This window comes from Musca vetustissima, unplaced genomic scaffold (genome assembly GCF_032173495.1).
Source record: "Musca vetustissima isolate MV318-11 ecotype Yass unplaced genomic scaffold, APGP_CSIRO_Mvet_v1 utg258021, whole genome shotgun sequence".
Lineage (NCBI taxonomy): Eukaryota > Metazoa > Arthropoda > Insecta > Diptera > Muscidae > Musca > Musca vetustissima.
The window spans coordinates 8,034-21,979 of NW_026877541.1; the positions used below are offsets into that span (position 1 = coordinate 8,034).

Genomic DNA, 13,946 nt, shown 5'->3' on the forward strand with positions numbered 1-13,946 from the left:
TTTTGTTTGTTGTAGTTGTTGTTGTTTTAATAATTGAAGCACCAATTTTGTTTCGGGTTTTCGGTTTTTTCTTCCTCTTCTTTTTTTAATTTCTCAGTATTATGTATGTATAATTTTTTTTGTTGAATGGAAAATGCAATTTTCTTCTTTATTTTCTGCTTTTCTAAACTTTCATTTGCTTGTTACTCTTTTTTTATTTAACCGGAGAAAACGTATACAGGATTTTTCGTGTCGGTCCTTTTTTTATGGGGGAATTTTCTTTTCACAATTTTTTCTCCTGCTTGGGGTTGTAACCACTTTTTTCCGATTTTGTTTAGTAAATATTTTTTTTAAAAGGTTAATTTTATTATTTTATTTATTTTTTCTTCTTCTCTATCTATACGAGGTGTATATGTAGGCAGGCATATCTCTATATGTATATCTAACTAGATATATATGTATGTAGTTATGTAGACATATATATAGAATTTCTTCTTTTTTTTCTTCTGGATTTCCGTTTTCTTTGCTTCAAACTATTGGTCTTCAGCGAGACTTTCTTTTTTGTGTGAATTTCGAATATATTTCTTTTTTTTTTTTTTGTTAAATACACAACAAATACAAAAACGAGACTATTTTCGTTTAGCAAAAAAACTAATATTAACAGAACAGAAGTGTATTTTTCTTTTTTGACATCAACCCAATTGTGCGGCACTTTCTTTCTTATTTTATTTTTGAGTTATGTGGCCAGGTTTTGTCGGCTGTTTTGTATTTTGTAACACCGTTTTCCAACTAACTACCCTTAAGTACTGATTTGATGGCTCTGTGGCGTATGCTTGTTATACCCAAAAACTTTTCTTTACAACGTTTTGGGGAAAAAAGCGCCGCCGCTCTCTGTGGTGAATTTCCTTCCCACACACACACAAACCAACAAACGCACGCTCGCTCGCTCACTCACATCCATGGGCCTTTCAAAATTGTAATCAATGAAATCAAACCTTTTTGTCTTTGGTTTGTATTTCAGTGCGCACACTCCGTCCTTATCATCAGCCACTCGCTCTCCCGCTCTCTTTCTCTGCTCTCCTGCTTATCACATTGTTTGTTGTTGTTGTTGTTGGAATTGAATACTACTAGTATTCTTTCCCAATTTGCATTCCATTACTATACGCGACTCATCCATGATTGATACTGGAAGGCCACAAACAGTAAACAGACCCCCGTATACTTCAAAATATAATTGACATTTGGTACGTGCGAACTGTCATATCTGAATGAAATGTCAAATAATTTAGTACGTGACATATGTTTTTGCAGTGGGGTGTAGTTTGGTAATGTGTACGAAATTTTGCGTACGTTCGTATGGACAGAAAATAGTAGTAAATATTGTCTTCGGTGCTATGCAGTCCTTCGGGTATGACATAAACCGTTATATTTAAATTAGTACTTATTATCTTATTTATCGCCACAACCGTTTAAACAGTTTCATTGTTTTAAAATATACATATATCTCGTATATACATGCATGATAAAATTCTATTATTATTATAAATTATAAATGTTTTTGCAAATTTGTGTCCTGGAAACTGTGATTTAATTAATTAAAAAGGGGAAAACGACGCACAGTGTCACGACCGCGGCCAAAAATGGTCAAAACCAAGTACCACGGAGGACAAATTTTTTGATGAGGATTGATAGAAAATACTCCAATTAGAATAAATATGAAATTTTACATTGATATGTCGAGTAGTTTTGTCTCTACAAAGGTTCAAATCTGATAATTATTTATAAACTGATTTTTTACCATATTTTCGAAAAATGGGTGTGTTTTTCTGATGCTCAAATATTTGAATATTCAAATTAACAGTTATTATAAAAGTGTTTATTTTGGTTGCTGTGGATGTTAAAAACTAGAATTCTCTGCAGTTTGTATGTATATAGATATCATATGGTGTATACAGTCGTCCACACTTGTAGTACTTAGTTCATCAAATTTGTAAAACAAATTTTGAAATTAGTGGAGCATAAAAAAAAGTTTAAAAAAGGTTAGCCCTAATTTTTTTATTTGAGTGGTGAAAAGTGTGTTATTTAAGGAATAAAAAAAAATTAGCTGCGGAGTCCTGCGGTCCTAAGAGTTATTTAATTTTTTTGTTGATCACCTTTTGAAAAAATATGGCATATTCACGAAATGGTTAGAAGCAGATGGTCAAATATGTTATGTATACAATTAAATAAGTTATTGAGGGTCAAATAGGAAGGAGAAATTGGATTCAGAACATAGTAATAATACAATATTTTACATAAAATATGCAATTAAGTGGTAAAAACGTTATTCGAAGGGTAGATATGGGAGAATTGGTTTTAAAATATAGCTTTTAAATAAATTTTCAGTCAGTTTGAAGATTATACTTATTTATCAGATCATTTGAGACATAATCTTATAATCTTAATTTAGAGGCCGCACATGAATTACCTTTGTGGAAAGTTCATACATAAAAATATTAGTTCAATACCTTTTGAGCGACTTTCACAAAGTGCTAACAAGTCATGCCAACAAAAAATTAGTAGCAGCCCGAACTTTTGTTTAAGCCGAGTTAAATAAGAATTTTATTTAGTATTTTATATTACAATCCGACCTTGTAATATCCTTAAACAGCCATAAAGTAAAGGCCCGAGATTATAATGTGGATGATACTAAATCGTACATTTGGGAAGACAATATTATATATATATATATATATATATATCTGATGTGTGTTTTGAAAATGTTGTGAATGATAAAAAAAAAAAAATATTTATTAGTTATTAAACGATATCAAATATCTTTTATATTATAATAAAAATAACAAAAATAAAACTACTATACTTTATTTAGCTGCATATAACGATTTTATAGTACAGAATGGGCCAACAACTTAATTACAACACCTATTACTGTCTTCGCCCAAATTTGATGTAATTTGGACGAAGACATGAAAATTTTCGTGGAATTTGGATAAATATAAACAATTTATAGGTCCAAAAATCGGATTTTTTAAGACCCTTTGTATGGGAGGTATATGAAATATTGGTCTGGTCTACCCAGTTTTTGGTTCGTTGCTTTATAGGCATAAGTAAATGTAAATTGCCAATTTTCATTGAATTTAGTTGAATATTAAAGATTTTATAGTCCAAAATAGTAAAGTTTTCAAGACCCTTTGTATGGGAGGTATATCAAATCTTGGTCTGATCTTCCCAGTTTTTGGTCAGTTGCTTTATGGGCATAAGTAAATGTAAATTGCCAATTTTCATTGAATTTGTTTGAATATTGAAGATTTTATAGGCCAAAAAGGGTGACATTCTCAAGACCCATTATATGGGAGGTATGCTTTTTAGGCCAATAATAAGCACGTGTACCAAATTTCATTAACTTACGATAACTCCTTCTATTTTTGGCCGCTGTTTATATGAACTCGCGACATAGTGCGACGTTAAAAAAGGAAAAACAAAAAGACTATAATAGGTCGAAAATTCTATATAGTGCTATGTCAAATCGTTATACCTTAAAAATTATATGCCAGAAGTTGTTTTATCCTCTAAAAAAAAAAACAAAAACGAAATAAAAAATAAAAAAATTACAGACACATGCTTCGTCATAATGTTGAATGGGGCTATACCAATACGTGGACCGATACATTCCATATTCAATGCCACACAAAGTAGCAAAAATAACTATTTGATTTGCGACTGCACCAAGCATGTCAAGGAGAAGATACCGAATCTATTTTATGTCAACAATATTGTGAGAATTTCCATTCTTCGGTCTTGATGGATCGAATTAAATTAGGTTTAGATTTTCATGGTGGTTCACTATGAGAAAGGAAACCAATTTTTGGCAAAAAGTACAATTAAAGTTGATCCGATCAAATGTTAGGGGAAAGAGGGCACATTTGAACAGCGCTAATAAAATCTCAGTTTAAAATTTTTCCGACCGGCAACACATTTTATACCCTTTACCACACTGTGGTACAGGGTATTATGTCTTTGTGCATAGGCAAAAATAATCGAGATAGATCCATGGTTCCATTTAAGAATATGCATCTAAGTCTTTCCGTCTGTCTGTCCATGCTAAATTGTCGCATTTATGATTCGAATTGGATGAAATTTCGCACAGTTCATTTATTTGGCCCAATTGAAATTGGGAACAATAGGTTCAGATTTAGATATAACTCCCATCTCCCATCTTCGTCCGATTTAAGGTAAATGATGCACCAAAGTCCCTAAATATCTTTCGATTTGAACGCAATTTGGCACAGCGTACTGTATTGAGCCTAGAATGATGTGTGCTAAAAATCGGTTCAGATTTAAATATGGCTCCCATATATATTTTGTCCGATTTAAGACAATTGGTGCACCAAAGTCCCTATTTATCTTGCGACTTGTACAAAATGTTGCACAGCGTACTGAATTAAGAGTATAATGTTGTGTGTTAAGTTTCATGAAAATCGGTTCAGATTTAGATATAGCTCCCATATATATTTTTGTCCGATTTAATATAAATGGTGTACAAAAGTCTCTTAATATCTTTCGGATTGCACGAAATTTGGGTCAGCGTTTTGAATTAAGCCTAGAATGATGTGTGCTAAGTTTCGTGAAAATCGATTTAGATTTAGATATAGCCCTATATATATTTCATCCGTTTTAATGTAAATGGTGCACCAAAGTTCGAATATATATAATCATCAAATCGATCGGAATTTGGAGAAAGTAAAATAAAAACTATCGGAATGGAAATACGAAATTGAAACCATTTCGATCGGAATATGTGACATTGCTGAATATGTGACATTGCAGAGTTTTAGATGTAATGTTTAATACATCTTTGTCTTTTGATCTGCATTTGGGCCACATAATTCTTGAGGCTCACAAAGTTTTGGATAGATCCTGGTTTAAATTACACAAATTCGGGCTCATTGGTAAGGTTAGACTTAGATTTAATTGTCCTGACTATAGTGGTGTATTGTTAAGTAATCGGTCCATTAAAATGTATTATTATTGAAATTTCGTCCACACTGAGTGTCTCCACATATGCAACGTCATCCATCGTAGGTCACTTATTTGGTCTAAGGATGAACCCTATTGAAATTGGAGAAAATCGATTTAGATTTAGATATAGCTCCCAAAATCCTAATATTTATTCGATTGAGGCAAAATTTTGCACAGCGTACTAAATTATGTCCAGACTGGTATATGCGAAGTTTAGTTAACATCGGTTCAGATTTAGATATAGCTCCAGTATATAGTTTCTTCCGATTTTATGGAATGCACCAAACTTTCAATATTCGTCCGATTGAGATACAATTTTCCATATCGAATGCAATTGAGTCAAGAATGATGTGTGTTAAGTTTGTTGAAATAGGTTGTTCGATTTACACGAAATTGACAGAGGTTATCAACCCTTTGTGGCCCAAATTTTTTCCAGAATCATAGAGCAATTTTCTGTTTACAGATTTAATGCAACTATCCTCAATAGGATATGAATAAAATTTGGCATTGCTACATCCTTGCATTCGGGAGATACAGTAATTTTTTTCCGAAAAATAAAACCAAATTCAAAATCGATGGAAAAATCGTTTTAAATTGTTGTCTATATCGTCATCATAAATTCAAACGGACGTAACTACAGAAAAATTCGAAATTGACTTTTTGTTTGATTATTGTTCGTTTAATCACACGTCAAAAACAGCGATCTAATTGAAGAAATTTAAACGGACGTAACTACAATAGCATGTTTTTTTAATGCAAACGGACGCATCTACACTGCTGTAAAAAACTAAAGCTCGCAATATTGAAGATAGAAATTCTGAACTTTTACTAATGTTAGTTCTGGGATGTTTGATATTGAAAATGAGATATATCGGCCAAGTTTTACGTTATTCCAAATTTAAGGCTTTTCTTAATTTTTTTCTAACTAATCAGTTTTAATTAGGTATTTTTGTTTCCCACTGGGTGGAAAAGTACCCTGTGCAAAGTTTTATCGCTATCGGAGAAATATTTAATGTCTTTAGTTTATAACATTTATATAAAATCTGTGGAAACTGTATATGGAGCTATATGGAAATCTGAAAGGATTTTCACAAAACTTCACACAGTTGTATCCCTTCCTACAGTGTAGCACTCTAGACTCAATACAGTACGCTATGCTAAATTTCGTGCAAATCGAAAGACATGTTCCAGGGGCCCCTTGGAACATGTCCAGTAAATCCCAGTAAAATGGAGTTCTTAACTTTTTTTCTTCGATTTCTCCAAAATTCAAATGGGTTAGTAAGACTACGAAATTAACTGTAATTTTCACCATATTATATAGAATTCAATTTGTTTTTTATGTTTCTTTATGCTTTAAGAAGTTTTGGTCGTATTTTTTATTTATTATTTATTTTATTTTTCATTTATTTTTTTTATTTTCAAACATTATTTTTTTTAATAAAAAATGCATTTCTGAATTATATATATTTGTAAACATAATCACTTTAAAACCAATAAGCCGAGCAGTATGGTCGGACGGAGCAATAGGACCACTAATTGCGGCCTCTAGAGCGACCAGAAAATCAGACAAAAATTGAGTTTTTGGTCCATTTCATACCCTAAATATTGACCGATCTTTACCAGAAACAAAAGAGGTCTTTATTGGGCAGAACCCATCCTACATGCAAAATTTCGTGAAGTTTGGTCCACAACTGCGGCCTGTATCGTGTTTACAAATTATAATGGATAGACGGACGGACGGACACACATGTCTAGATCAACTCAGCTAGTCGAGATATAACGATGGGTATACTTAAATCTGGGTCTAGGACCAATATTTCGCGGCGTTACAAACTCCTGGGGCTGCACAAATCTATAATACCCTGACAACATAGTTGTGTAGGGTATAAAAACAATGGCGCTCAAAAATACCATGTCCTCTCCTTGGGGACAGTTTTGAACATAATGACTTCAACCAGTAAAACAGTAACAAAATATTGAAATCGAACATAAGGTATAATTCAAAGATGGACTATATATAGGTACTAGCAGGTATATCCCTATCTAAATTTCATGTATTTTGAGAATTTTGGATACGTTTTTCTAAAAAGTATCAATACTGGTAAACATTTTGAGTACCCCAAATGTAATGGTGGTTTCAATTTAATCTAATTGCTTGTAATTTGAATATTTTTTAGGGTTTGTTGTTTGATATTTTAGATTTTGGTTATATGGACATTACACTATTTCCATTAAGCCTTATGGCACCGGCAAAAGTTAAGCGCATCCAAATATAGATTTCAGGCCCCATGTTCCTTTGTACAAACTCTATTTCAGACAAATGGAGTCGATTTACGATAACGCTTGAAGGGAGTAACCGATTTCATTCCAACTTTGCACATCTAATATTTCTTCCAAATTTAAATCAAGTTTGAAAGTTGCGAATTTCGGTCAATTCCTTCTGGTACCTCGCCCCACATTACAATGAGGTTTTCATCTACTAAGATCAAGACTAAACAAATTACAGCCAATACGGATGAAAAAAATGTGTTGATTGGATTTGAAATTCTAGTTATAAATCATCAGACTCTATACTTTTCCATTAAAATATCTTAATCTTGATAAAGGTATTTAATGTTAATCTGCGTTACAAAAACGGTTTAACAAATTTCAGCGGAAAATTATAATTAATAATTTATATATGCGATCTAAAAAAATTAACAATTCCCATTATTCTGTAGGCGTTGCATCGCTTAGATGTTCATAATATCGTTTAAAATGTATCCAAATTACAACACATTCGACACCTCAAACCTGTGGACGGATTACGAATATCCGATTACAAATAATTAAAATGACACCTTGATTAAGAAGTTTGCGCATTTTAGCATTAAAACTTATTTGAAATGATAAATAATTCTATTGAAATGTAGCGCTTATCTTGAACGTTAAGTGCTGTTCATAGTTTTTTTTTCTTTTTGCAATTTAAAATATTCTTTGTGTTATTGTTTTTTTTGGAATTTATTAGCAAACCCAATCAGCGGGCCATTCATTCATCCATTCATAACTTACCATACCACGCCAAGTCATACCATGCCATGTCGATCCATTAACAATGGGAAAAATAATTCAGTTCACAATTTATATTTCAATTTCAATTAAATTTTATTGTTATTTTATAAATACAAAAGTAAGAATGAGAAATATATTTACATTTAATTTTATTATTATTATTTTCATTATTATTTATTAATATTACGTGTTAATTGTTAACTTTTTACATTGTATGTTTGTGTGTGTTTGTATGTGTGCGTGCGTTTGAGTGTGTGCTATTTGAAATACAACTATCTTTACTCGTGGCAACTAAGTGGCATAAAAATGTAATTTAAAATTTAAACTACTACTATATAAATGGAGCAATCATAAATAATTTAATACATATATAATTTGTATACTACTAATGTAGGTTTGTTCTTGTTTTTCTGTTTTTATTATAAATTCCTATAAAAATCTACAGAGCTTATCTAAAGTTGGGAATGTATTATATAAGTATATTACAATTTTCTAGCCTGTTTCGTTTTAAGATTGCATGTGGTCAGCCAAGGATGTCGATATTCAATTTGATATTTTGTAGATAAAAAAGTTCAATTCATTCCAATTCGAGTTGTGAATAGAGATACTATGCAGCAACAATTTTATTATGCATTGCAATGGAATTTTTTCCGTTGTAGGTTGAAGATTTAATCAGCAAGGTGTTTTGAAACAAACAATGTCAAGCGATGGCCAAACAAATTCTTAAAATCAAGCTTTACCAGGCACATTTCAAATATTGGAGTAAAGTATTTAAGGGAACTCCACCCATTCTCGATTTTATTTTTTCAAGATTTTCAATGGGCTGGTAAATCAATAACAATGCTTGTTAAGGTTTGAACCATTGCACACACATACATGAAGATTTACAAGAGAAGAAAAATAATTTACAAAAATTTTTTGTTATTGTTTTGTTGTTGTTTTTTTGTAATTAAAGAAAAGTCCTTATTTTTGATGGCGGGCATGATAACTCCCCACTGGAACATCGGAATCCAACATTTCCAACGGTACTAGAAAGAGCACATGTCTGGCTCTTGTATGAACTAGGATTATTGACTTTGCTCTAAAATTAACAAAATGGCGGACCTTTGAAAACATATTTTTGGAAAATCGCCGATTTTTTTACCAAAAACCAATTTAAAAAATAAGGAAGATTTTCAGCGATTGGCTTTATCCTAGTTCATACGATAGCTACACACTCACAAAGAAACGTATAAAAATTTCAAATCGATTGGGTCATTAGTTTTTGAGTTATCGTGCCCGCCATTCACAAAAGAGAAAAACGCGTTTAAAGTTTGAGAAGCCCTTTAGCCGTCACTTGATGCTGATACAATAAATCGGCTATATCTTCAAGAGTTCTTGAGATTTTCTCTTGAAATTTTGTAGGGACATTCTTGTATTAGTGTAGATTCGAATTAAATCAAAAAATGTTTGACTCCGAGAATGGGGGGGTCCCCTTAAGCTAGTATTAATTGGAAAACGTTTGGTTCAATATGTTATTCGGTCGGGCTGAACCATGATGTGACATTCAAAACACGTAAAATAGAAGAGGATCCTTTCATTGGGGCTATTTTAAGGTAGAAAACTAAATGCCAAATTACAGAGACTTTCGTGAGGAAATTGGACTAAGACCCTAAACATACCAAAAATGATGGATGGCCTTTATATGGGGGAGAAATAGAAACATAGATTAATATGGAAAATGTTCGGTGGAGAAGTTGTTAACCCGCCTCACCCAATAAGAACATACAATATATAATTAGGCCAACTTGGATGATAAATATGTCTGAAATCCCCGAAAAACGAAAACAAGTAAAAAAGTCAGGCCGAACTTTGTATACCATTGGATAGTAAAAACACCTAAAATCAGTCCGAACTTTAAGATGCTGTCTATCATATGGTAAATTGCTCGGAGCAAAATGAAATATCAAAGATAGTGGTTTAGAAAATACGGCGTGGTACTGAAACTACGTAGAAACATGGAGTTATATTGAACATGTTCTGGAAATAAAGATCTAATAATGCAAAAATTACCACAAAGATCGGCCGATATATAAATTGTGATGGAAATATTATCCACCCAAATGAGAACACAAAATATTAAATTAGGACCAACCCGTTTGAAAATGTTCTTAAAATCGCAAAAATTATGGGGGTATGGAGCTACCTCGAAACTTTTGCCAATATATACAATTTGTAGGAGGGAGAATTTCTACCCAATAAGAATCCAAACCGTACACAAACTCTCCAAAATATCGTATTTTAAGTAATGCCTATATATGGGGGCCTGCACCAAAAAGTTTACCAATAACGATATTTTTGGTAGGAAGATTTGCAGCTCATAAATTACAGTCTAGTTTGTTGAAAAAGTGCCCAAAAACGGTAAAAATCTTGAATATTGGGGTTACAGTTATATGGAACCAATATATCCCATTTGCAATACCAAACACCCCAGAAGTTTTATCAATGTAGTTATTAAATTTCAAAGCTCAATTCTGGTTTCTACAGACGGACACAGCTAAATCGATATTATATATATATATATATATATACTTTATGGGTTGAATATGTCGAGATGTTGTGAACTGAATAACAAATAATATAGACACCATCAGATGCTGTTTCTGTAGACTATGTATTGTAGGTGTAAAAATATCGGTCTTATTGTGATCCATTTGGCCCCTTAAATATTGACCGATCTTCAGTAAAGCAGCATTGACCCCCGACTGGTGCTATAATTTACAGCCACAAGAAAAAACAAACAAAATTACAGTGTTTGGTCCACTTGTACCCAATCGAAATATTAGTTTTAGGTGCCATGTTTCTTTGAACCAAATTCGTTTCAGACAATTTGGAGTCCATGTACAAATGTCCGCCGTCTGGGTGGTTGATGCGTGCGATAACACTCGAATAGAAAAATCGATTTCATCTAACCTTTACACATCGTAATATTTCTTTCAGACTTAGTTTAGCTTTAGTTCGAAGATAGGGGTATATCGGTCCACAAAATGGTCAAAATTTTGCTGAATATTATTTTTTCAATATGATGCGAACAATCGGCCCGATTTGAAACAAACAACTTATTTCCTTTACCAATCCTAATAAAGTCCGAAGATGGGTCCTATTGGTCCACTCCTTCGGCAACCTCCCTCACCAAGTTTCGAAATTATGAAAATTTTTATTCCAATATTAGGCGAATGGAATGCCCAATTTCATCCAAATTGTGCAAATCGTAAAATTTCTTTAAAATTAGTATTCAGTTTGAAGATGGGGAAAATCGGTCCACTCCATCTGGTACTTCCCCCACAAAATGGTCAAAGTTGTTCTGAAAATCCATTTTGTAATATCATGAAAACAGATCATCTGATTCAAACCAATCTTTGCAAAACCTTATATTTTAGTCATGCCTTTATATTGTTGAGATATGGAACATTTCGGTCCACTATTTCTAGTACCTCCCCCATAGAGGGTCAGAATTTGGAAAACTTGTAAATCTCAAATGGAGCGAACAGAATAACCAATTTCATCCAAACTTTGTACATGATAATATAGTTACCTTTCATAGATGAAACTTAAAAATGGGGCCCGTTGCTTCACTCCATCTGATACCTTCCCCACCAAGTGTCTACATTATGGAACATCTCTTAATGGAATGTCTGATTTGATCTAAAATTTGCTAATCGTGACATTTTTCCAAACCTACTTTAAATCCTAAGATGGGGTCTATAGAGCAGCCTCTTTCGGTACCTCGCCAAAAATGGCCAACTTTTTGATAAAACATATACCATATATTGGTCCAAAAATTGGTGTAGCCCTCATATAACAAAAAGCTCCGAATGTTGATGGTTGAAATTTCCTACCAACAAACTATTCAACAAACTCATTCCGAATTCATGTGAATAACATATTTGAAGAAAATTTAAAATAGAAGCCAATATTTCGACATAGATAACAGAAGATTTTTTTGTGTTTTGAAGAAGCGCAGTCCTATTCTTGTTCTCATTTTAGCGCCTATAATTTGATATTCGTTTTCGCAGAGGGTGAAATATTTATTAGCGAGAAATATTCAATGTGGGCCCATGTAAGATCGATATCGTTTTTTTGGTATTTCAGGATGAAGCGTATTGCAAATACATTTCTTCCTTTTTATACCCTCCACCATAGTATGGCGGTTATATTAATTTTGTTTTTCCGCTTGTAACTTATCGAAATAATCATTTCCGACCCTATAAAGTATATATATTCTTGATCAGCGTAAAATTCTAAGACGATATAGCCATGTCCGTCCGTCTGTTATAATCACGCTATCTTCTGAAGGAATTGAGATAGAGTGCTGAAATTTTGCATAGGGTTGTCTTTTGTCTGCAGGCAGGTCAATTTCGAAGATGGGATATATCGGTCCACGTTTAGGCATAGATCCCATATAACAGTACCCCCCAATACGCTGAAATTTGGTACATTGGGTTCTTATTGAGTACTAAATGTATCCACCTATATTTGTCCACTTTTTTCTGGTAGACCCCATATAACGGTACCTCCAAATTTTCAGTATTTTGGGGGTTTTGATCGAATTTTTCCACCGAATTTGCAGTAATTTTGTATTTCAAATTATAAATATAGGCCAATTGGGGTTCTTGAGCGCGTTTTTCAACCGAATACGCTGAAATTTAATGCCTTGGGTTCTTAATAGGTACCAAATCTCTCCACAAAAAATTATAAATATAGGTTAATTTTTTCGGATATCCCCCATATAAGGGTACCCCCAATTTTCGGTATTTTGGGGTTCTTGAGCGCGTTTTTAACCGAATTTGCTGCAATTTGGTATTTTGTAGTCGTATATGGTAACAAATCTCCCTACCAAAAATTTACGTAAGGTTCGATAATGAACTATAGCCGCATTTAGACCTAGCCCCTGATTGGAGGTTCCAGAAGAGTGGACCAATATTCCCCATCTTCGAATTTGAATTATCAATTACAAATTTTTGAAATTTGTATTAGGGTTTACATTATGGTTTACATAATCCATTTTTAGACATGTCGGTATAGGTCCACTTTTTGGTATGTTCCCTATATTTTCATTTCTAGTAGCTGTCAATATATCTATGGTGGAGGGTATCCAAAGATCGGCCCGGCCGAACTTAACGCTTTTTCACTTTTTTATCATTTACATCGAATTTCTGAATCATCAAACATATAAATTTTCTGTTGCATAGTGTCATTTACACATTCCTCCTCTTTGCGTGTATCAAATTGTTGCAGCCCAGCAATTAACCTCAAGCAATCTTAATGAGATTTAAGTTTTCTTCTCATCCTCCTCGACTTCCTTTTTCACATTTTTTGTTTTTGTTTTTCGTTTTTTCTTAGTTAAATATTATTTACAAGTAAACTCTTCATAGTTCTCCTCACAGACATCACATTGCACCTGACAGCACCATTTAAACTGACAGCGACACTGGGTGGTGCGTCGTATTTGTTGGGTATTATAGCCACGCTCACAGCAGAGCAGATCACAGCTTTGGAAACCATGCAAGGTGCGATTGCAGACACGGCCCTGAGTGCCCAAAACGCCCTCCTGCACATTGCGTTCACAGTAATTGGGCGATGTTTGCAGATAGACCAAATCCATGCGTTTGGGATAGTTCATCACCTTGCCGGCACGATTTTTTCTAAAGAAAGAAAAAAACAAAATTTTAAGTTTTAAATTAGTTACCACAAATTATTAAAAAAAATGAACTACGAATGTGAGCAACTCACTTGCTTAAAACTAGTTTCAGTCCATTTTTGCCTTTGGCGGCTTGAACAATTTTGGCTTTATTGTATTTCTTCATTAGTACATCGCCCACCACACGAAACGAGGGTAAACTCTTCCAACAGGTCTT

General features: G+C 33.1%; 1 protein-coding gene across 1 annotated transcript; it reads right to left on the bottom strand.

Moving 5' to 3' along the window:
* Window positions 1–13,431: 13,431 nt before the first annotated feature.
* LOC133322148 (protein Wnt-2-like) lies at window positions 13,432–13,940 on the bottom strand. The gene is made up of 2 exons (XM_061531194.1): window positions 13,822–13,940; window positions 13,432–13,733 (listed from the first exon to the last, which is right to left on the bottom strand). The coding sequence occupies exons 1-2, from the start codon at window positions 13,893–13,895 to the stop codon at window positions 13,439–13,441; spliced, it is 369 nt and encodes a 122-aa protein (XP_061387178.1). The 5' UTR covers window positions 13,896–13,940; the 3' UTR covers window positions 13,432–13,438.
* Between the last annotated feature and the right edge of the window lie 6 nt (window positions 13,941–13,946).